The sequence below is a fragment of the Mirounga angustirostris genome, unplaced genomic scaffold (assembly GCF_029215605.1).
Source record: "Mirounga angustirostris isolate CCGP_5_RB_7025 unplaced genomic scaffold, mMirAng1.0.hap1 SCAF_11, whole genome shotgun sequence".
In the NCBI taxonomy this organism is placed as follows: Eukaryota; Metazoa; Chordata; class Mammalia; order Carnivora; family Phocidae; genus Mirounga; species Mirounga angustirostris.
In genome coordinates this window covers 35,400,781-35,425,329 of record NW_026991719.1, presented here as the reverse complement: position 1 = coordinate 35,425,329, position 24,549 = coordinate 35,400,781, and the positions used below count along the sequence as shown (strand labels likewise).

At 45.8% G+C, this 24,549-nt stretch overlaps 1 protein-coding gene across 3 annotated transcripts; it reads left to right on the top strand.

Moving 5' to 3' along the window:
• Window positions 1-1,898: 1,898 nt before the first annotated feature.
• On the top strand, window positions 1,899-23,306 carry CUNHXorf38 (chromosome unknown CXorf38 homolog). 3 transcript variants are annotated; one of them, XM_045876385.3, is made up of 7 exons: window positions 1,900-2,182; window positions 2,335-2,469; window positions 8,723-8,842; window positions 10,438-10,587; window positions 10,881-11,060; window positions 21,268-21,430; window positions 22,981-23,306. In XM_045876385.3, the coding sequence occupies exons 1-6, from the start codon at window positions 1,967-1,969 to the stop codon at window positions 21,427-21,429; spliced, it is 963 nt and encodes a 320-aa protein (XP_045732341.2). In that variant the 5' UTR covers window positions 1,900-1,966; the 3' UTR covers window position 21,430; window positions 22,981-23,306. The 3 variants fall into 3 exon arrangements, with proteins under 3 accessions (XP_045732347.2, XP_045732341.2, XP_064430006.1); XM_064573936.1 differs by lacking the exon at window positions 1,900-2,182 and adding an exon at window positions 3,841-3,983 and having other exon boundaries at window positions 2,340-2,469; XM_045876391.3 differs by lacking the exon at window positions 8,723-8,842 and having other exon boundaries at window positions 1,899-2,182.
• The last annotated feature ends 1,243 nt before the right edge of the window (window positions 23,307-24,549 follow it).

Here is a 24,549-nt window from a genome sequence, read left to right as displayed (position 1 = left end):
TAGTTAGATCTCGAAAGAAGAAATGGTCCTGATTTGCCAACTTCTTTTTTTCGTTTGCTGAAATGCCATTTCAGAATGTATAGAAGTACTTTCAGAATTAGGAAGAAAGTGAAATATTCAACAGAACATATCAAGTTATTAATAGCAGGGGCTGAACCTTATGTTTGAAAGTTAACTCTGAGCTAGTGCAAGCAGAAACTAAAATATACATGATTTGAATTTAAATACCACTAATAACTGTGTTGCAGTTAATACAGTAACTCATTCAACCACAGGATACTACTAACCGTTAGTCATTTGGACCATTATTAATTCGGTAACTTCAAAAAGTAAAATTTTGCTACTCAATTCAGAATCCAATTTCTACATTAAAAAAGTTCCTTTCTTTCATGATTTTTCCCACAAAGAACTACCCATTATATTTTACTTTAATATTTATTATCCAGGTTCTTGGTATAAAATCAATATACAGAAAATTGTAAGAGAGCTTATCAGAAACTTAAAGGACAGAAAGGAAAACTGTTACTATATATTTTGTTATTTCTTGGGGAAGTTCCTTTTTCATTTGGTTTGATGGGAGTGGACAGTATGTCTAAGGAAATGATTTGAAATTTACTTAGGGTGGATTTAGTATTGAGGTTATTAAGAAAAAGGCAGCAGAGGTTAGCCAGCATGCTGCTGCACAACCCCAGGAGACTTCCAAGTAGCCAGTGATTTGTTCAAATACCTTGCCCAGGAATATGAGATTGGTGGAAGGGCACGTTTAGATCAATGTAAAAATAATAGCTAATATTTACTGAGAGCTTACTATTGCTAGGCACTGTCCTAAGTATTTCAATGTGTATTTAATCCTCACAACTCAGTGGGGTAGGTATTGTTATACTCCTTTTACAGATGAGTAAACTGAGGCCCAGAGAAATGAAGTAATTTGCTGATATCAAAATTAAGTTTGCTTAAGATCAAACAGTTAAAAGGGGGCATTTTAAATTCAGAGCTAGAGCTCCTACATACTTGTGCCACTTTGCTCTTAACCACGAAGTCAGGGGAAAGTTTTGTTTAGACTCTTCCCCCAGAGCCCTTTGACTACACACAATTTTAACACTCTTCCAAGCTCAAGAAGCTCACTAAAACGCAACTAAAACTGAGAGGACTTCTTGTCGTACAGAGCTGACAGTCCATTGCCTTCTGATCCTCATGGCACTTAACTTGGAAGTTAACTAAGACTGCCTTATGTAAGAAGCACTAATTATAACCAAGAGTATTAAATAATGATCTAAGCTGGATTCTTCAGGACCATAGTGGAAGAAGCCCTTATCCCGCTCTGGGCGGCGCAGCCCTCCACAGAATCCAGGGGATGCGTCGTCCTGTTCGCTTTTGCTAGATGGCCCAATGGCGGATGTTTTTGAGTTTTGTGTCGCCTTGGCACTGCAGACGCATGGTAGATGCGTGCTGCAGGTAGCCAGCGGTCACACTGCACTAATACCCTTACTTGCTACAGCCAATCTGTTGGGCTTAGGGACAAAATAAACTTTATAGAATTGTATAATGCAAGGAACATAACGTAATTCAAAAAGTGTGCGTTGAGCATCTTCTGTGTTTTTACAATAAAAGAGCACAGACAGCAGGAGAGGGAGTCGAATCGGGGACTTGCAGGGTCTCAGTTTGGGGGAACAGACAAGAGGGCGTTAAGAGTTTCAGGTACAAGCTCTCTGGGCAAGCACGGGATAAAGGAATTACACATCTGCTGTCACCTAACACGGGTGGGGAAGGCGTACCCTTGAAGCCAGAAGGCTCCGCCCCGGGATCCAGGGCGCAGCGCGGAGAGCTCTGGCCCCGCCCTTCGCCCTGCACGTAGGGGCGGGCTCCGGGCGGGGCCGGCGGCAGCGCCCAGACGTCCGCGTCTGCGCACTGCCGCTCGCCCCGCCTCTCGCCCGTGTTCCCGTACCCTCCCGGGCCCGAGCGGGACATGGTGCTGTCAGAACTGGCCGCGCGCCTCAACTGCGCGGAGTACAAGAACTGGGTGAAGGCGGGCCACTGCCTGCTGCTGCTGCGCGGCTGCCTGCAGGGCTTCGTCGCCCGCGAGGTGCTCGCCTTCCACCGCGGCTTGCTCGCCGCCGCCCCCAGCCTGGGCCCCCGCGCCGCCTGCCGCAGCGGCTCTCGGTGTAACCCGCACGCCCGCCAGGTGAGCCCCTGGCCCCCGCGTCTCCCGTCCCGGTCCCCGAGCGTAGGGTCCCGAGCCCTTCCTGGGGCGGGGCGGACCGCAACGCTCCGGGCTCACTTGCCCAAGACGCCGCCCCTCCCTCCCGGGCCCCTTCTCACCCCCGCCCCCTGTAGTTTCAGCCTCAGTGTCAGGTTTGCGCAGAGTGGAAACGGGAGATTTTGAAACACCACACCAACAGGAATGGAGACGTCCACTGGGGAAACTGCCGGCCGGGCCGCTGGCCCGTCGACGCCTGGGAGGTGGCCAAGGTAAGCACCTGCTCAGGAGGGTAGGAGGTGACCCACCAGGCAGCCGGTCACCTGGAGCCCAGAGCCCCATAAACAGATGCAAATATAGAAAGAGAGGAATGGGTGTTTGATCTAGGGTCTAGTGTCCAGGCGCTTCAGAGCTGCTGTCTGGATCCGATCTAGCTTAGCGAAGTAGAAGCTTGCTTCTTTCTTCTAACAAGGCATTTAAGTTTGCTACCCCTGCTTGGACAGCTGTAGCAAAGATTTCAACAAGAGACGCTGACCCAAGATGTAGAGCGAGCATCATGAGCACAGGCCCAGAGGGAGAAACACATAAGGGTTGAGTGTAGGCTCCCTGAGTAGCTCATTTTGGCTGTAGGGTGCTATCAGGATGGCAGAGGAAGCCAAGGGAAGTTAGGGCTAAAACAGAAAGGACTTTAAGTGGCCAGGTAAGGAATAAAACTTTGGGGAGGTCGGGTGGAGTGGGCAGCCAGATAGAAGGCTTTTAGATCTTGCCACTCTGACTTGCCAGCTGGGCCAGTTGGGGATTTTTTTTTTTTTTTTAATGTTTTCCAGAAGCCCAGTAAGGGGTAGGGCAAGGCAAAGTCACCTCCTAACACACATTAACTTTTGTAGTCTGTCTACATGCTGATTAGCAACAGGCACAGGGTTGGTGCCTTGGAAGCAGGGATCAGAGTCCCAGCTCTGCTGCTGTTGTGTGACCTTAGGCCAGCCTCTGTTCCCTAAACCTCAAAAATGAGGAAGTTGGACTTGAGCAGTGGCCACAGACTCGTGGCTATCGTGGGCCCATAAACCCACCGCATCTACACCCTCATCCCAATTTTTTTTGTTTTTGTTGTTGTTGCCACCATAGAATTGCCAACTCTTACTTTTACCTACAAAAGAAAGAAACTTAAAATTCTGCCCTTTACTGTGACTGTCCCTCACCTGTTTGGTCTTCGTTGCTGCTTTCATACCCTTAGAATCCTCTCGAAGCCCATGTCCCCTGCCCATGCCCCTTTTTGCTGCTGTCACCCACAGACCTTCTAGTCCAACCCCGGTGTTTATGTTTTCCAACCACATCCTCCTTTTTTTCCTCCTTTCTCTGAACTTGCACGGCCCAACGGCAGCCCTGATGACACCATCACCTACTTGTGCTCAGGGGAAGAATCTCACAAGGGAACTGACTGGTTTCACTTTTAGTTCTTGATTCTGTGCCCCAGTGGTCTGGCCGCGGCTCTGTAGAGGGCTCCTGCTCCTGGGGACAGCTGTTGCTGTCTTTCCCTTGCCAAGCTCCGATTCCTCCACCCTCATTCCCAGCTGCTGACTCCGTGCATTTTCCCTGCAGTTGATGCATGCCCCCACATACATGCTTCCTCATCTTTTTACCAGACCTGCGAACCTACCTCCATGTGCATCATCTTCTTCCTTCTGCCACAGAAGAGGAAGGGTGTCTCTCTTCTTACCACCTTGGCCCTCCACTTGTAGGTTGGACCGTATCGCCTCCCACCTGCCCACAGACTTTCAGCCCTCAGGTATCCACTCTGTCTCCCTCGCAGTTTATTCCCATCACCATACAGATAGCTTTAATATCGCCTCGGTTTATTCAGTTTTTTTTTAATTTTTTATTTTTATTTATTTTTTATTTATTTATTTTTAAATTATGTAGAGAACTACTTTTAAAGATTTTATCTATTCACCTGAGAGAGAGAATGAGACAGAGAGAGAGAGCACGAGATGGGGGAGGGTCAGAGGGAGAAGCAGACTCCCCGCTGAGCAGGGAGCCCGATGCGGGACTCGATCCAGGGACTCGATCCAGGGACTCCAGGATCATGACCTGAGCCGAAGGCAGCCGCCCAACCAACTGAGCCACCCAGGCGCCCCTCAGTTTTTTTTTTTTTTAAAAGACAAGATTAAACACAGGGTTACTATATGACCTAGCAGTTCCACTTCTAGGTTTGTAGCCAATGAAATGAAAATACACATCCACACAAGAACCTGTGCTGCATGAGTGTTCATAGCAGCACTATTCATGACAGCCAAAAGGTGCAAACAACATAAATGTCCATCAGCCGATGAATGGATGAGCAAAATGTGGCCTGTCCATACAATGAGATGTCATTTAGCCATGAGAAGGAATGAACTGGGGAGCCTGGATGGCTCAGTCAGTTGGGCGTCTGACTCTTGATTTCGGCTCAGGTGGTGATCTCAGGGTGCTGGGATCGAGCCCTGCATCCGGCTCTGAGCCCAGCAGGGAGTCTGCCTGGGATTCTCTCTCCCTCTCCCTCTGCCCCCCCTCTAAAATAAATAAAAATCTTAAAAAAAAAAAAAAAAAAAAAGGGCACCTGGGTGGCTCAGTCGGTGAAGCGGCTGCCTTTGTCTCAGGTCATGATCTCAGGTCCTGGGATCAAGCCCCCATATCAGGCTCCTTGCTCAGCAGGAGTCTGCTTCTCCCTCTGCCCCTCCCCCTGCTCATGTTCTCTCTCTCTCTCTCTCTCTCAAATAAATAAAATCTTTAAAAAAAAAGGGGGGGGGCGCCTGGGTGGCTCAGTCAGTTAAGCGTCTGCCTTCGGCTCAGGTCATGATCCCAGGGTCCTGGGATCGAGTCCCACATGGGGCTCCCTGCTCAGCGGGGAGTCTGCTTCTCCCTCTGCCTCTGCCCCTCCCCCTGCTCATACACACACGCTCTCTCTCTCAAATAAATAAAATCTTAAAAAAAAAACTATGCTTCAAAGGGGTGAATTATATGGTATGTAGATTATATCTCAAGCCGTTTTAAAAAAAAAACCCTTGAATAAATATTTGGAAAATAAAATTTAAACAGAAAGAAAAGCTTCCCTTGAGCCATTCCCTCTAGTTCTCTCCCCATTTCTGTATCTGCCTCCCATACCCATACCCAGTGGAGCTTCTCAGAAAGGGTTTTATGCCTGCCCTCTCTTCCTCAGCTGCCGGTGACTCTTCAACCCATTCCAGCCTGGCTTCTGCCCCTGCCAGCCCACCGCGTCTGTCGTGTCGGGCATGCGTGACCTTCAGTTCTCCAGCCTCCTCTTCCTTCCTCTCAGGCATTTGGCATGACTGGCCCCTCTTCTTGAAACACCCGTGGCTTTGTGACGTCATTATCCCCGCACGGGCTCCTCCTCTTCAGCCTCCTTCCCGTCCTCGGCCGGCCTTTCTCAGGCCTCTTCTGTCCCCCTCTTCTGCTCTGGCCACACTGCCCCGGCCCATGGAATTGACCATTAAATACTACACTCATGCTGATGGCTCCCCAATTTGTCCCTCCAGCCCTGCCCTCTCTTCTAAGCTCCAGGTGCCCCTCTCCAGCTGCGTGCTCCACCCCTTTCCTTATTCCCGCCTGGGCACTTTTGAGTTTATTTCTCAAGCAGGATTCGTCATCTCTACTCCCCAAACCCACGGCTATGCCCCAGCAGCCACGACCTACAACCACCCTCGCTTCATCTCTCCCGCTCACCGCCCCCTTGTTTACACCTGCAAACCAGTTTTGGATTCCTTCTCTCTGCCTCCTGCCTGGCCTCTGGCGACAGCCTCCCGCCCGGCCACCTCTGCCGCTGCTCTGGTTGCCTCCGGTCGCTTCTGGTCGGTTCTCCACACAGCAGGATGTGTGGTCTTCAAGGGGGAATTAGATTTAGTTTTAAATTAGCTTCCCTTGCGTAAAACCCTTGGCTGGCTTCCTGATGTCCTTTTTTAAAAATTTTTTTTCTTAAGATTTTATTTATTTATTTGACAGAGACACAGAGAGAGAGAGAGGGAACACAAGCAGGGGGAGTGGGAGAGGGAGAAGCAGGTTTCCCAAAGAGCAGGGAGCCCGATGCGGGGCTTGATCCCAGGACCACCTGAGCCGAAGGCAGACACTTAACAACCGAGCCACCCAAGTGCCCCCTGATGTCCTTAGAATAAACTCCAAACTCCTTTCCAGGGCCAGTAAGGCCCAGCGTGATCTGGCCCCTGTTTGTTTCTGCAGTCTCATCTCCTCCTACTCACTGAAGAGGCAGGAGAGGGTAATGGGACGCAGTAACATATGTTTCCCACTGCTGTGCATTTGACATCTGGAACACAGTGGCACATGATACCATTTTAAGAAACTCCTTTCGGTGGCAAGGAGGCAGCAGAGCCTCCCTGTCGGCTTCTAGTTCGGAAGAAAGGGAATAATTGCGAGAATGAAATGTGAGTGTGGAAAAAACAGGTCTATATTGGTGAGAAAAGGCCAGGTGCAGGACATACCTTGTCATGGAAAAGAAAAACTATGCCTGGTTTTGTGGCACCTAAGACCCCTCTAACTTTGGGATCATCCTCCCAGCAGGAGCTGAAGTAAATTTTTTTTCCTTCAGTTTCGTTGCATTAGTTTGGCTGTGATACAGGAGTTAACTTGTGTGTTAACATCATAGCATCCATGGGCGCCTGGGTGGCTCAGTTGGTTGGGCCTCCGATTCTTGATTTGGGCTCAGGTCATGATCTCGGGGTCGTTTGATTGAACCCCGCGTTGGGCTCCGTGCTCAGTGCTGAGTCTGCTTGGGATTCTCTCTCTCCCTCTCCTTCTGCCCCTCCCCCTGCTGGTGTGCTCTCTCTAAATAAATAAGTAAATAAAATTTTTTTAAAAATCATAGCATGTATCATAGACTTTCAGAGGCTCAGCATGTCAGTGGCTGTTAAGACATGGAAAGAGTGATGGTACTGGCTACTGTACCTTCTGATATGGGCCATTCATGCATACAAAGTTCTTTTTTTTTTTAAGATTTTATTTATTTGAGAGAAAGTGCACGAGAGAGCACGAGGGGGTGGGGCAGAGGGAGAGGGAGAAGCAGACGCCCCGCTGAGCAGGGAGCCCAATACGGGATTCGATCTGAGGACCCTGAGATCATGACCTGAGCCAAAGGGACCTGAGCCCAACCGACTGAGCCCCCCAGGTGCCCCTACAAAGTTCTTCTTAATTATGAGAGGCTCCAGCGGAGGATTCCACTGCTGTGAGGAACGTAGCCCTGACTCTCCTTGGGGTGTGTGAGCCCTGACCATAACCCTTTTTGGAATACCATTACAAGCAGCACTGTAGGGAGCATTGCAGTTGCTTGCCTGCTGAGATGTGTTTCTTTTCAAGGGAACAGGTCTCTTTAGAATTCTTATTGCAAGCAATCTTCATATGTCATCTTTTCTAGTCCCTTGGCAGGAATGTACTGGTGAGCTTCCGAGCTTGGTAAAGTTTTTGCATTCAGGTGTAAATTTGGGACTATTTCAGGAAAGAAACACACCCAAGCCTTGTGGTGACACCATTTTGGGGGTCCCTGCCTTAAAATCCTACAAAAGGCAAGATCATGCTAGAACAAGGCCCTTCTGATATATTGAGCATCTCAAACCCTAGGACTCATCTGTAACTCCTGGGAAGGTCATGCTCACCTTGCACCATCAACATAATAATTGCCAACATTTACGGCCTATTGGTTTACCATGTGCCAGGCACCTTGCAAGTGCATCCCCTGCATTAACTCATTTAATTCTCACGATGTCCTTCGAGGTGGATGAGGACACTTATCCCCTACTTACCGATGAGGAATTTGAGGGTAAGTAACTTGCCCAGGGTCACACAGTTGGCAAGTGGCAGACCTGGGATTTGAACCCAGCTGTGTCACACTGCAAAGCCCAGGCTCTTAACTTTATGCTACCACACGAACTTGCTCGAGTCATCTTTATTTTTTTTAAAAAGATTTTATTTATTTATTTGAGAACGCACAAGCAGGGGGAGCAGCAGAGGCAGAGGGAGAAGCAGGCTCCCCGTGGAGCAGGGAGCCCGACGCGGGGCTCCATCCCGGGACCCTGGGATCATGACCTGAGCCGAAGGCAGACGCTTAACGACTGAGCCACCCAGGCACCCCTTGCTTAAGTCATCTTTAAAGTGCCCATTTGGCAGTAACTATTATTTTTAAATTTCAAATCTTCTCCACAACTCAGCCACTGAAACTTCAGTGCTTCCTACCCGTGCAGCCTGCTTCTACACCATTAGGAAAGGACAGGAAATCAGTTCTGTTGAGTGTTTAAGTATTTCCGATAGCAGAGGGGACAGGCAGAGCAGCCCTTCGGTTACCACCCTTGGCCAAGGCTTAGCTCTGACACCAGTTCCGGAACTTACATTTTGGACTCACAAGGCTCGACCTCGAAACCTCAGAGAATTTCAGTCATCATTTGGGAAGCGGGCAAATGACACCTGCCCCTCTAGCTCCTAGGGTTGGAGGAGACTCAGGTGTCCCTTGTGCGTCCCCTATCGTAGGCCTTCATGCCCCGAGGACTGGCAGACAAAACCAGCCCCGAGGAATGTGATGCCGTTGCTCTTTTAAGTCTCATCAGTTCCTGCGATCACTTCACGGTTGATCGAAAGAAAGTCACAGAGGTAAGAGCCGGCGGATTTAAAACCATACAGTGAGGGTCAGTCGGGTCGGTACTGTGAAGACCAGCTGAGAGACGCACCCTGTGGTGCCAAAGCAGCCGTGCACACATAGCACACAGGCTGGCCCCAAAACAGTGGTGTGCAAGGAACGTTAAGCTTTGGTTCAGGGTTGGCGTCACTAAGTGGGCTAGCGGGGCTCACGGCACACGCGCCTTCTATATGTCCGAGAAGCCCCATGCAAATGCAGGCAGGAGATTGACCCCTTAGTTCTCCCTCACTGAGGTTTCCCAGCACCTTGATCTTATACTGTTTGCTACTAAAATAGATAAATCACAAATTTCTCTTCCCTGGTATGCCATAAACAGAAGCAAAGTAATCTTCTATATTAAAAAAAAAATAAATAGAAAAGCAGTGCATCACTCTGTCCATCATATGCCAGCATCTGAATCTTGCCTTTCTGCATCTCTTTGGCTAGACAATTGCAAGACCAAGGTACACAGAACTGAAGGAAGTATAAACACTAATGGACAATGTCAGAATAGATCACGATGCTTGTCAGATTTCCTCTGGGGGATTTAGACTTTCTCTGTTTCACCAGAGAACAGCTCTTGCACATTTATTACTCTGAGAGTCATCAAAAAGAGTATATAACATATCTGGATTATATATAACATGCAGAGAAAATGCATGTGTATTTTACTGGCATACCAGCAGCTGAAAGGACTGAGAATCTTGCTTGGTATCAGCAGAGGCAAAAACTGTCACAGTACCAAGTTGACCCCTTTGTATCTTTTAACCAAGAATGTTGAAGACTTTGTGAATTATATATTAATATATGAGACATGGGGCACCTGGGTGGCTCAGTCGGTTAAATGTCCGACTCTTGATTTCAGCTCAGGTCTTTGTCTTGGGGTCGTGAGTTCAAGCCCCATGATATATATTTAACCCCTTGACCCAGCTTCCTGGAGCTCCAACAATATTTAAAAGATTTTCGTATTGTCTGCTTCAGCCTTTGGGTGTACCCAGAGCCAGAAACCAATACTCTTGCTCTTTAGCAGGTGGTTTTAAGTTAAGAGATTTGAGGGATTGTGTAAGAGTTAACCAGCCAGTCACAAGATTTCAAGAGCTAACAGTAGTTGTAGGCTTGATTGTATTTCTTATTCCAGTGACTCCCAAGTAGCAAGCGGTTGAACATCCCCTCAAGCCCTGGTAGCATCTATAGGCCACGCTTGTGGATTTTGTAATTAACAAAGCCTTTCTGCAGTTTTTCTTTTCTTTTTTTTATTCCATTTGACATATGTCATGTGGCATAGCTCTTTTTTTTAAAGATTTTATTTATTTGAGAGGAAGAGAGAGAGAGAACGAGCACAAGCAGGGGGAGCGGCAGGGAGAGGGAGAAGCAGACCCTCCCCTACTGAGCAGGGAGCCCGGTGTGGGGCTCAATCCCAGGACCCCGGGATCATGACCTGAGCCCAAGCAGACACTTAACCAACTGAGCCACCCAGGCGCCTCTGTAATTTTTCTTCAGAACTACAAAATCTCTTGTTTACCCCATCGTTTGACTTTGAAACCTTCTATCCTTTTTGGCCTTTCGGTAGGTGATTAAGTGTCGTAACGAAATCATGCATTCTTCAGAGATGAAAGTGTCTTCTCTGTGGCTTCGAGATTTTCAGATGAAGATCCAAAATTTCCTGAATGAATTCAAGAATATTCCAGAGATTGTGGCAACATACACCAGAATAGAACAGGTAAAAATCAGATTTAACAGTTCTGGCATAAAGAATTAAGGGGGAAAAGACAACTGCAGCCACTCATTAAAAGTTGAAGTTTGTTAGATTTAAATGAAATTTTAGAATGTAAGCAGAGGGGAAAATGTTGATATGAAATCCATAATTGTGCTGGGCTTGAGAAGCTTTTCTGTGGCCACAGGATGTTGCTAAAGTGGATCCAGTCAAAGATGTTTAGTTACAAGTTCTTTGAGCAACCCAGTGGAGCATCTTTTCCATTCCATCATTCACACATCTGTTCGGTAATCCAACAGCTGCTGACATCTGACTGGGCTGTTCACATCCCCGCCGAAGATCAGCGAGATGGGTGTGAATATGAAACAGGAGTTTACCTGAGTGAGAGCCAAGTCAACGAAATAGAAATGGAATTACTAAAGGAAAAACTTCAAGAGATCTATCTTCAAGCACAAGAACAAGACGTGTTGCCTGAAGAGGTAAAAAAAAAAAAAAAGAAAGAAAAGAAAAGGTATCATATGCTTTGTGTGAGTAAACAAAACAAAGGTGTCAGGGAGGAAGAGTCGCTCATTTTAACAGACAGCCAGCTATGTTTCTGATTGAGAAGTCAAATCGTTTCTAGAAATGAGTATGCTTTTGGCACAGACTAATATTACCTCTCCACAAATATTTTCACTCAATCAGCAAACAGTTGAGTGCCTGATGTGTGCACAGAGTGGACCAACACGGTAAGGGCTACAGCAGGATTCCGAACAAAGGCTCAGGAGGTTCTCGGCAGGTCAGGGGGGATTGCAAAAAAAAGACTTTGCCGAGAAGATGCCGTTGAGCCAGGACTAGCAGAATCACACAAGCGTGTGGCAAACTGGCAAGAACAGAAGGCTGTTGTTGGCCGAAGGAGCAGCACTTGCAGAGGTATGAAAGAATAGCGGGGCCGGAGCAGTGACAAGGCAAGTGTAGGAGGGAGGGTCCCGTGAGCTTGGAGCCATATTTTGAAAGGTTTGCTCTGCTGCTCCAAGGGGCTTGGGCTTTGTTCCCAAAAAGCAGTGGGGAGCCAACAGGTGTTTTTAAGCAAGAAAGAGTAAATCAAATTGATCCGATGTGGCTTTTAGAAAGTTAACTCATGGTAGTTGGAGGCTGGAAACTAGCAGGAGACTAGCAAGAGGCTGTCACAGCCGTGTGAGAATGGAAAAAGGACAGAAACTAGAGGTGCAGCGGAGGGGCCGGATTCTGCAGGCATTACTTGGGCAGAGCTGATGGCTCTTAGCGGCTGCTTAGATTACTTGGAGTACGGCATGGGGCTGGAAGAACATGGGGAAGGAGGGGTTAAAGGATCAACAAGGTTTCCAGCTTAGGACACAGGCAGGCTGATGATGGTCTTAAGTCCTGCTAGGGAATACAGGACAAATGAATCCCCTTTGTTACATGCAAGGTATAAAAAAAGCAAACAGTAGTAGAATTGTATTCTAGTAAAGTTCATTCATGATTTTATTTATTTGGGTCCTTTCTCTTTTCTTTTTGATAAGTCTGGCCAGGGGTTTATCAATCTTGTTAATTCTTTCAAAGGACCAGCTCCTAGTGTCGTTGATCTGTTCTACTGTTCTTTTGGTTTCTATTTCATTGATTTCTGCTCTGATCTTTATTATTTCTCTTCTCCTGCTGGGTTTAGGCTTTATTTGCTGTTCTTTCTCCAGCTCCTTTAGGTGTAGGGTTAGGTTGTGTATTTGAGACCTTTCTTGTTTCTTGAAAAAGGCTTGTATTGCTATATACTTCCCTCTTAGAACCGCCTTTGCTGCATCCCAAAGATTTTGAACAGTTATGTTTTCATTTTCATTTGTTTCCATGAATCTTTTAAATTCTTCTTTAATTTCCTGGTTGACCCATTCATTCTTTAGTAGGATGCTCTTTAGCCTCCATGTATTTGAGTTCTTTCCAACTTTCCTCTTGTGATTGAGTTCCAGTTTCAAAGCATTGTGGTCCAAAAATATGCAAGGAATGATCCCAATCTTTTGGTACCAGTTGAGACCTGATTTGTGTCCCAGGATGTGATCTATTCTGGAGAATGTTCCATGTGCACTAGAGAACATGTGTATTCTGTTGCTTTGGGATGGAATGTTCTGAATATATTTCTGAAGTCTATCTGGCCCAGTCTGTCATTTAAAGCCCTTATTTCCTTGTTGATCTTTAGCTTACATGATCTGTCCATTTCAGTGAGGGGGGTATTAAAGTCCTCTACTATTACTGTTGATGTGTTTCTTTGACTTTGTTATTAATTGGCTTGTATAATTGGCTGCTCCCATGTTAGGGGCATAAATATTTACAATTGTTAGATCTTCTTGTTAGATAGACCCTTTAAGTACGATATAGTGTCCTTCCTCATCTCTTATTACAGTCTTTGGTTTAAAATCTAATTTGTCTGATATAAGGATTGCCACCCAGCTTTCTTTTGATGTCCATTAGCATGGTAAATGGTTTTCCACCCCCTCACTTTCAATCTGGGGGTGTCTTTGGGTCTAAAATGAGTCTCTTGCAGACAGCATATCGATGGGTCTTACTTTTTTATCCAATCTGATACCCTGTGTCTTTTGATTGGGGCATTTAACCCATTTACATTCGGGGTAACTACTGAAAGATATGAATTTAGTGCCATTGTATTGCCTGTAAAGTCACTGTTTCTGGATATTGTCTCTGTTCCTTTCTGGTCTTTGTTACTTTTAGGCTCTCTCTTTGCTTAGAGGACCCCTTTCAATATTTCTTGTAGGGCTGGTTTGGTGTTCACAAATTCTTTTAGTTTTTGTTTGTTCTGGAAGCTTTTTGTCTCTCCTTCTATTTTCAATGACAGCCTAGCTGGATATAGTATTCTTGGCTCATATTTTTCTCGTTTAGTACCCTGAATATATCATGCCAGTCCTTTTTGGCCTGCCAGGTCTCAATGGATAGGTCTGCTGCCAATCTAATGTTTCTGCTGTTATAAGTTACAGACCTCTTGTCCCATGCTGCTTTCTGAATTTTCTCTTTGTCTCTGAGATTTGTAAGTTTTACTATTAGATGTCGGGGTGTTGACCTACTTTTATTGATTTTGATGGGGGTTCTCTGTGCCTCCTGGATTTTAATGCCTGTTTCCTTCCCCAAAGTAGGGAAATTCTCTGCAATAATTTCCTCCAATATACCTTCTGCCCCCCTCTCTCTTTCTTCTTCTTCTGGGATCCCAATTATTCTAATACTGTTTCGTCTTATGGTATCACTTATGTCTCGAATTCTGCCCTTGTGATCCAGTAGTTGTTCATCTCTCTTTCTCCCATCTTCTTTATTCTACATCATTTTGTCTTCTATATCACTAATTCTCTCTTCTGCCTCATTTATCCTAGCAGTTAGAGCCTCCATTTTTGATTGCCCCTCATTAATAGCCTTCATGATTTCGACTTGGTTAGATTTTATTTCTCCAGAAAGGGATTCTCTTGTGTCTTCTATGCTTTTTTCAAGCCCAGCTAGTATCTTTATAATCGTCATTCTGAACTCTAGTTCTGACATCTTACTAATGTCCGTATTGATTAGGTCCCTGGCAGTTGGTACTGCCTCTTGTTATTTTTTTTGAGGTGAGTTTTTCCATTTTGTCCAGAGAAGAATAGATGAATGAGAGAATAAGATGCTAAAAGGGTAACGACAACTCCAGAAAAATATACACTAAACAAATCATAAGAGACCCAAAACCAGGGGGAAAAGAAAAGAAAAAAAAGAATATGATCAAACAGGTGAATAGAACAGGGGCACACACTAGATTTGGGGTGTATTTTGGTCTGTTAGAAGAAACTGCCTCTCAAAATTTTAAAGAAAAAAGTACACACAAAAATAAGGGTAAATATGAAGGAATGGAATATGACTGTAAAAATGAAAATTAAAAAAGATTTTAAAAAAGGAATTGATAAGTTGCTTAAAAAATTTTTTTTAAAAATTAAAAAGTTAAAAAAAAAAGAGAGAATGTGATCAGGCTGGTGAATAGAACAGAGCCATACACTAGATTTAGGGTATATTTTGGTCTGTTAGAAGGAACTGCATCCCAAAATTTTAAAGAAACAAAAACTTATATATATACAAAACTAAGGGTAAATACGATGAAGGGATGTAATATAACTGTAAAAATGAAAATTAAAAAAGATTTTAAAAAGAAATTCATAAGATGTTGGTTGAAAAGGAAAGAAGAAATATTCAACTAAAAAAATAGAAAAAGAAAAAAATAAAATTTTAAAAATTAACTTTGAAAGACTAAAGCATCATGGGAAAAAAGCCCCCCTAGCGCTGGGGTTTTGTAGTTCTCATTGATCGGTAAACTTGGTCTTGGCTGGCTGTTCCTGCTGATCTTCTGGGGAAGGGGCCTGTTGCCGTGGTTCCCAAATGTCTTTGCCGGAGGCGGAATTGCCCGGCCCTTGCTGGTCCGGGCTAAGTAATCTGCTCGGGTTTGCTCTCCAGAGCTTTTGTTCCCTGCAAGCTTTCTGCAGGGCTTTGGAGGATGAGAGTGAAAATGGCGGCCTCCCAATCTCCACCCTGGAGGAGCCGAGAACTCGGGGCCCTGCTCCTCAGTGAGCCCCAGAGAAAAGCAGTCAGTCACTCCCGGCTCCCCGGTCTCCGGCCGCACTCCGTGCTCACCCGGCCTGTGACCGCACGTTTCTATCTCTGGCACACGACCCCGTGTGGAGTCTCCAAACCCAGCAGATCCCTGTGGTGCGCTCCTGCGCCGCTCCTCCCAGGGGAGGAAGGTGAGTCTCCCTGGATCTGCCACTTGTTGGGTCCCTGCTGGAGGAGCAGTGGCCCGACTGTGCCCCAGATCACGGTTTATGACAACCCCGAGCTGAGAGCCTGCGCCTGGGCTCCGTCTCTGCAGCTGGCTTCCCTGCTCCAATACCTGGGAGCTTTTCTGCACTCAGGCACCCCCGGTCTTTCTGTGACCCCGAGCGTCCTGAGACCACACTGTCCCGCAAGGGTTCCACCCCTGCTTAGCCACTGGAGCGACATCCCTCAGCAGAGCCGACTTCTTAAAGTTCCGATTTTGTGCTCCGCGGCTCTATCACTTGCTGGTAGCGGCTGATGGAAGCCCCCTCCCCCGCCATCTATCCTCCCGAATATCACCTCGGATTCACTTCTCTGCACGTCCTACCTTCCAGAAAGTGGTCACTTTTCTGTTCAGAGAGTTGTGCTATCCTTTTCTTCGATCTCCTGTTGAGTTCATAGGTGTTCAGAATGGTTTGATTTGATTTGATAGAATGGTTTGATCCCTATCTAGCTGAATTCCTGGGACCAGACGAAATTTAGGTCTCCTACTCCTCCGACATCTTGGACCAACCCCTTCTCTAGTAAAGTTCAGACATATTCCAGTACTTGCTGGATTAGAGTTCTAGATCACCAGGAAATCTTGGACGAATCATTTTACCTCTCCATTCTACCTTGTCTCCAAGGAAAGTAGTTTTGCTGGTTACCTCTTTAAACAGTGTTTATTTAATACAACATGTGTGTTTCATTCATTAAGCCATGCTCCTCACTGCTCCATAGGCCTCTGTTAATCATTTTGACCTTGACCTAGCTGCTTCATTCAACTTGGTGAGCTCCTTTAGCAGGACTGAGAACCACTGGTTTTTGGATGCTCCCACCCCAGCACACCATAGGCGTTTACAGTGATGAAAAAGATGGTTGTGTCTTCTATTCTTTAAATCCGTGTGTTTTATCTGACTTTATTTTAAAATACCATTAGAACCAGCCCCAGTTTTGTTTCTGCTACTTCCATCAGAAGCCGTGTGGAGCGGGCGCCTGGGTGGCTCAGTCGGTTAAGCGTCTGCTTTCGGCTCGGGTCATGATCCCAGGGTCCTGGGATTGAGCCCCGCATTGGGCTCCCTGCTTGGTGGGGAGTCTGCTTCTCCCTCTCCCTCTACACCTCCCCCCTGCTTGTGCTCTTTCGCTGTCTCTCTCACATACTCTCTCAAATAAATAAATAAAATCTTTTTTTTTTTTAAAGATTTTATTTATTTATTTGACAGAGAGAGAGATAGCGAGAGCAGGAACAGAAGCAGGGGGAGTGGGAGAGGGAGAAGCAGGCTTCCCGTGGAGCAGGGAGCCCGATGTGGGACTCGATCCCAGGACCCTGGGACCATGACCTGAGCCGAAGGCAGACGCTTAACGACTGAGCCACCCAGGCGCCCTAAATAAATAAAATCTTTAAAAAAAAAAGGCCACGTGGAACAGGAGAAGACACAACCAGGTCAGGCTTAAGGCCCCAGAGGTGTCAGTAGCTCTGTCTTCTCTCTTGAGGGAGCTGTAGTTCTTTTTTCTGTTTGTGTAACAAACAACAAAATGCATCCATAGCAGCGTACTCAAGCCAGGAGTCTATGTAAGTTAGAAGCTGTCAGGGAACCTGGCAGGGACCAGATCCCCCAGCTTTCCATGCGAGGCAGCAACTGCAAGGACAGGCGCTGACAGACTCCAGGCCACATGGCTGGCGAGTGAGGGCTGGCCCCGGGGGTCTCGCTGCTCTGGTCCTGTTCCTTTTTGCATGCAGCCCTGCAGCTCCTGTCTCACCAAGGAGCTAGCTGCCGTAAATTTTGAACCCTCATCTGTTTCACAGACAGGAAATTGGGGTGAGTGGGCTTGTCCTCTGGGTCCCCAGAGTCTCTAGATAGAACTGATAAATTCTCATTTTTCATGCTTTCTGTTCAGTGGCATCTCTCTTGATGTTTCAATTGATCAAAATGTAAGTTAGGATTGATTAGCATATTATCGCGAAGAAGTTGAAGGTTGGCTTTCCACAACGTGTGGAACTGCTCTCTTTTGAAAGTTCAGTACCATATACGGGCTTCCATGTTCTTTAGCGTTAGTCTCCAAAGTCAGAGGATTTAATAAAGCAAATTTCTTCTAAAGTGCCATCAACTATAAGACACCATGAATCCAGTTACTTCTAAGAAAGAAACAAACAAACACCACTGCCGATTTATTGTAAGACACTATCAACGGTAAGGTGCCTTCTCATCTGAGATGCTAAAAGATGAAGAACCAGGCATCCAGGAATTTAGAAACACCATGCTTATAGTAGGTGTTTGTGAAAACAGCATGGCTAACATTGGAAAGCCACGTTGAGAAGAAATGGTTCGTGGTGGTAATTTAGGGTGCCAGTTTCCGGCAGCGCATCACGGAGCATGGGGGTGCCAGGGACCACATAGCAAACAGAGCTCATCACCTCCGTCCTGTTCTGTTCAGGTGATGAGCCTCAGTGATATCTCGCATTATGAAAAGGGGTTCCCATTAAAATACACTCTGCCTGTAGAACTGTGATTGTGAAATGCATTCTGCTCCAGAGCCACGTAGGAGCAGCAGCTGCTCAAGCCCTCTGAGACATGTGTGGACTCTGTCTACCACAGGCCCATCCGCAGCAGCCTCCGGCCACTGCCCAAGACCCCTCCATGTCGCCCTCCCAGCCCTCAGTGCTCTGTTAGGATCCAGTGGATTTAACCATTCAGCTAAAGCACGGCAAGTGCAGTAAGGGGCTGAAAAACATGTAAGGAATTTGTGCATTCTTTAAAATCTACTGATTTCTTAAACCCTGGTGAGGGAACTGTCTCACCCCTGGGAACCTTGAGCAGCAGGGGCAGGGACAGAACGTACCTGCAGCAGTCGGGGAAAGGGTTCAGCGTAGTAAGTAAACGACACTCGTTAGCATTAGAAGAAGTGCTATGTGGAGCACGGTGTGGGGGATCAGGAGTTAGCAGAGGGGGGCCCGAGTAGCAGGTTGCGTTCTGGTGGTCAGGGGGGCCTCGTGGAGGATTAGCCAGGCGCATATATCTGGAGGAAGGGCCTTCAGGCAGGGAGCACAGCAGGTTGAGCAGGGCAGCTGGTGTGGGGGTAGAGAAAGAAAAGTGGGTGAGGACGATAGAGAAAGGAAGGTGGAGGAAGCAAGTCCTTGTGGCCCGTGAGCCACTGGAAGGGTGGAGGCTCTTCCTCCTGACATGGCAGCCGTAGGATGGGAGCGGGGAGACCCAGGAGGACACTGCTGCCCGTACCAGGTTCAGACCAGGGTGGAAGTGGAGACATAGGGTGGTGAGAAGGGGCACAGAGACACATGCAAGACAAGCCCAAGAGTTTGGGAGAATGGAGGTGCTAAGCCTCTTTTGCCTGGAGCAGTGCATGGCTCGTAATAGACTAGCTCTGGATAAATATTTGTGGAATGAACATAGAAAGCAAGGGATATACCGGACACAATGCTAAGCCCTTGGAGTAGATTATTTCTAGTCCTCATGAGAATCCTAGGTGGTGTTGGTATCACCATCTTTCATTTGCATACGTGCAAGGAAGCTCAGAGAGATCGGGTGTCTGGCCCAGAGTTACACAGCTGGTTAAGTGGTAAAGCTGGGCTTCAAAATCCAAGTCTGTCTGACTACATTCCATAAGTTTTCTAGTACTTTCAGTTTTTCCACCTCTATTTCCTCTTCTCCCTTTACCTATAAATGTGCATAAGTCTTCCCCGTTCTTAATTTAAAAAATTTGTTTTGACTGTGTCAAACTGGATTTTTACTTTGTTCCCATGTGTTCATTTTGAATTTTGTACCTGTACGCTTACTACTATTAAACATATGAATATTTTATAAATATTTAATAGTAATAAGTGTATACATATATGTAATAGTAATAAATGTGCAGGTACAAATGCCAAGTGAAAGGGCTTCATGTTATTTTATTTTTTTAAAGATTTTATTTATTTATTTGAAAGAGAGAGCGAGCATGAGCGGTGGGGAGGGGCAGAGGGAGAGGGAAGGAGAGAATCTCAAGCAAGACTCCCCACTGAGAGCAGAGCCCATCAAGGGGCTCAGTCCCACAACCCTGAGCTCATGATCTGAACCAAAATCAAGAGTCGGCTGCCCAACTGAATGAGCCACCCAGGTGCCCCTTGTTTTTATATATACATATATATGTATGTAAATATGTGTGTACATACACATATAGAGATAGAGATAGATATATAGCCCTTTCCTACAAATGTAGGAGGTTTTTAAAGATTTTTTTTTTTTTTTTTTTAATTCATGAGAGACAGAGTGAGAGAGAAAGGCAGAGGGAGAAGCAGGCTCCCAAGGAGTAGGGAGCCTGATGCGGGACTCGATCCCAGGACCCTGAGATCATGACCTGAGCCAAAGGCAGACGCTTAACCATCTGAGCCACCCAGGCACCCAAATGTAGGAGGTTTTAAAGCAAAAAAGAATTTTTAAAATTGTTTCCATTTTTATTGAGATATAATTGACATTGCACAAGTTTAGGGTGTACAGCATGATGAGTCGACCTACATATATTGTGAAATGATCACCACAGTAAGTTTAATTAACATCCATCAGCTCATCTAGGTACAAAAAAAAAAAAATCTTTTAAGAGATGCGACCACTTGGGATTTACTGTCTTAACAACTGTGTATCACAAGCAGTGTTAGCTATAGTCATCCTGTTGTACGTTCCATACCTAGTACTTACTTATCTTATAACTAAAGTTTGTACCTTTTGACCACCTTCTTCCCATTCCTCCTCTGCCTACCCTCTGCCTCTGGTAACCACAAGTCTGATCTCTTCTTCTATGACTTTGTTTTGGGGGGCTTTTTTTTTTTTAAGATTCCACATATAAATGAGATCATACAGTATTTGTCTTTCTCTGACTTCTTTCACTTAGCATAATGCCCTCAAGGTCCACACACATTATCACAAATGGCGGAATTTCCTTCTTGTAGATGGCTGAATATCCCATTGTATATATATACCACGCCTATTACCCATTCATCTATCAGTGGTTGCTTAGGTTGTCTCCATGTCTTGGCTATTATAAATAATGCTGCTTATGAACACAGGGGTGCAGATAATCTCTTTGACATGGTGCTTTCATTTCCTTTAGATATGTTCCCAGACGTGGAACTGCTGGATCATAGGGTAGCTCTATTTTTAATTTTTTGAGGAACCTCCATCCTGTTCTCCATACTGGCTGCACTAATTTACATCCCCACCAACAGTTCACAGGGGTTCCGTTTCCTCCACATCCTCTCCAACGTTCATTATCTCTTGTCTTTTTGATGACGGCCATTCTAACAGGCATGTGGTGAGATCTCATTATGGTTTTGATTTGTGTTTCCCTAATGATGAGCGATGTCAAGCACCTTTTCATGTATCTGTTGGCCAGTCATACATCTTCTTTGGAAAAATGTCTATTCAGGTCCTTTGTCCATTTTTAATTGGATTATTTGGAGGTTTTTGGCTATTGAGTTGTACGAGTTCTTTATCTCTTTTGGATATTAGCCCTTAAAAGCAAAAAAATTTTGGGATGCCTGGGTGGCTCAGTCAGTTGAGCGTCTGCCTCCGGCTCAGGTCATGATCTCAGGGTCCTGGGATCGAGTCCTGTGTCGGGCTTCTTGCTCAGTGGCAAGCCTGCTTCTCCCTCTGCCTGCTACTCCCCGTACTTGTGTTCACTCTCTCTCTCTATCAAATAAATAAATAAAATCTTTAAAAAAAAAAAATAAGCAAAAAAATTGGAGGAGACAAACACCCCCTTGTGTGGTCCCCAAACCATCTATTGGCGGACACATGAGCAGGAGCCAGTCTCGGACCTAGTAAGTTTTCCATCTGAATTACAAGCCTGCTATAAAATGATCTAAGCTGTACATTGTATGGTTTCCTCTTGCAGATCTTAAATCAACTGCAAGTGGTGAAAGAATTTCTGAGAAGCAACAAGGATCTTAGAAATGGTCTTACAGAAGATCTGCAGAAGCTAGACAGCCTCCATCTACAGCAGCAAAAACCAGATTCCGAGGAACCTGGGGCCCAGAAACCTGAAGGGAAGGCCTGAGGTAAGTTTCCGCATATGAAGATAAGTAAGGACTGAATAACCTCATCACCTTGATGCTTGTTCTCTTATATAAGGCCATGATGAACACACAATTTAGTCTAACCTGAAGTTTCCCTGTGTCCTTATTATTTGAAAGAAAGGACACTGAGCTTTGTGCTCTAATTGATGGTTCTCACATCTGTGAAATAATTCAACATAATCTCCCTGTCAGCTTTGTTTAGTCCAATATACCTGAAGTCACTGGTCTAGTCTTAAGTAAATCAACTTTCTAACTTAATCAAAGGCCTGTCAACCCTAAAACGATGCCACTGATGCCTAGCTCTTAGCAACTTGTTCATTTCCATAAGAAAAACTTGTTAAAATGACTGTCTCTGATGTTTCACGGTTTTCCCTTCAAATAAAGAAAATTAAGTGTTTTAGGTTGCCCTTTGACAAAAATCAGGCGTGTTATGTGAAGGTCAGTACGACTTCAAACTCAGCTCTTCTTTTCTATGCAAAAGGAAACACCAGAGTACCCCGCCCAAACAAAAAGGAATTTTTGTTGTCTTTCCTGGACTTCCTTTGACTCTTTGGGAATATATATATTTTTTAATATTCATAAGCTTGGTGTCATGTTATCTGTAACCACCCAAAAAATGTTAGATATTGCTATGTCAAAACTTGCTATCATCCAGGGGTTTTTTTGTTTTATTTGTTTGTTTTGATTTTGGGGTCTTGAGGTTTGGGGTTTTTGTTTTTGTTTTGTTTTGCTATTCAGAAGGTGAGATTCTTTTCTGGTCCTAAACTTAAAGGTGCCTCACACAGTAAGGTCTGTGTTTGGCCCGGCCTGTGTGAAGGGTCACACAGAGTTCTCTGCCCCCCGGCACCCAAGCCCTCTCCCCACACCCATTCCTGAAAGTCTCATTTACAAGGATGCCCAAGGGGTGGGCTGTGATATAAATGTTGAGATATAAATCCTTCCTTTTTGGAAGAAGGCAAGAAAACAAATCCCCTGAAAGGCCATTTCCTAGCCTTTTCCAGTTAGTACAGAACTGTTGCTCCCTGTTTCTGGTAGGCCGGGGCAGGAGGGCGAGGAGGTGAGCCCAGGCTGGTCAGGGGGCACCGGAGAACACAGTGACTTGACTGACCAAAGCAGGCAGAGGGCCCAAGCCAGCATCACAGACGGGGACGTCGGGGAAAGCTCCGCAGTTGCTGGCTTGTGTGTGGTACTCCTGGGAAGAGTCACTTCCCGTGGCCATCGCAGCTCTTTTTGGTCAGTTCTATATATTCCGAGTGCCGAGCACAGGGCCCAGCCCTTGTGTGCTCTGTGGCTATTTGTTGACAGAAGGATACACCGACAATTTATTCTTACACATGAATGTGTGTCATACTGTTAAACTAAGCCTGGTCCTTTGTTAATGAGATTTAAGGATGAAATGTCACCATTCTACGGAAATTCAGAGGCATCAGTCTCTTTGCACAGATTGACAAATTCATTTGTGACTGCCTCTATTGCTTTACCCCAAGAGTCTTCCACTTCTGACTTTGTCCTGTTTGTTTCCTCAACTGCAGAACCCCTGTCCAGTCGTTTGCAGTGGTCCAGGGGATCAGCCTCACCCTCCCCTCCATCTGCTCCTTTTCAAAGCCAGCAGCACTTAACTGGGCCAGGTCACCTCTGGACCTTCGGGGACAGAAGTGCCACCTGCCCCGCTCCCTGGAGGAAGTGCTTCCACTCCAAGCCCAAAGGAAGCCATCCTTCGCTTGTCCAGCTGCCCATCAAGGATGTGGTCTGTAGACACTGGGCAGGGGGTGGGGGTATATTTGGTATGTTTTTACATTAAAATGCACGTATGTAATGCTGTAAACCCCGGATGAATGCAAATGTGCCTGTAACTGACTATTTGGTCTTGAATCGTACATTTTCTTTGTCCGTTCACTTCACGCCGTTCCTTCAGAAGACTTCCATAGTAAAGTAAGAATCTTCATTCATCTCACAACTATGCCCAAACTAAGAAATTTGCCGAGACGTTTCCCAGCTTCTAGATGTAAGGTATGTCTAGAAGGTGGGATCCAATTAAATCTTGATTCACTAACCAAGTTAAGACCTGATTTCTAGCTTTAGGAACTTGCGGTTATGAACACTTTCGTTTCATCCCCCCTGTATCCAGTTAGCTTCTCCTTCTCTCCCCAACATTTATCAAGTGTCCGCCACAGCCGGGCGCTGAAATGGATGCAGATGTGAGGATTTATAAGATGTGGACAATGGTATACATGCCATCATCTCTGGATTATTGTCTGCTCTGATAAATGAAAGATACTGTGCAGAAAACATTATATGGCAACAATTTAATTACCTTGAAATCGAAGAAAGGGAAGACATGTCCAGAGAGGGCTTTAAAGCAAATGGAGCGTGTACAGGGATGTCAGCCTGTGGGCCTCTCCTCTGCGGATCTGTGCACGTGGCGCAGGATGTGCACACAAGGGTGCTCATAGCAGCGCTGGCCGCCGGGCATCAAGAGACGACTGGGTAAATCCCAGCGCATCCATGCCACAGAGCATTATGCAGCTGTAAAGAAGAATGTCATAATGCTGCAATGCAGTAGTATGGAAATGCTCTCTAATACACACGAAACGTAAAAGCAGAATGTTTAACAACGCATGGCATGCTGTAAAACTATTTGTCTTTTTCAGTAAAAAGTCTGGAAAGTTGTGTGCCTTTCCCAGGCTCCTTTGCTGGGTTACCTCTGGGAGAGGAATTGGGGTCAAGGGGGTTGGTTAGCAGAAATCTGGCTTTTCTGTTTTGGGCCTCATCCCATATGAAATTTGTGCAACAAACACGTGCTCCTGGTATTTTGAAAGTTCTTAACTACAGTTTGTTCATTTCAAGACAAGAGACATGAACAATACAAATTCAAACCATAAGACTTAACGTGTCACATTTCCTGGAATAGGTTGTAGCCTCCCATTTTTGTAGGTGTCAGCTCCACCTCCAGGGGCACTTGGGAGGCGTCAGGGTCCAGAGAAGCCCAGGAAGTGGTCTCCTTTCCACACAGGGCTGTTTTGTCTCCGAGGGCCTGGTTTTCATTCAGCAATATGATTTACTCTCTCCGCCTCTCCCTGCGACACAATATGTGGAAAGAA

Coding starts and splice junctions, on each gene's coding strand:
- CUNHXorf38 (XM_045876385.3), top strand. CDS start 1,967: ATGGTGCTGTCAGAACTGGCCGCGCGCCTCAACTGCGCGGAGTACAAG. Junction 2,183..2,334: donor GTAACCCGCACGCCCGCCAG/GTGAGCCCCTGG, acceptor CGCCCCCTGTAG/TTTCAGCCTCAGTGTCAGGT. Junction 10,588..10,880: donor CATACACCAGAATAGAACAG/GTAAAAATCAGA, acceptor GTAATCCAACAG/CTGCTGACATCTGACTGGGC.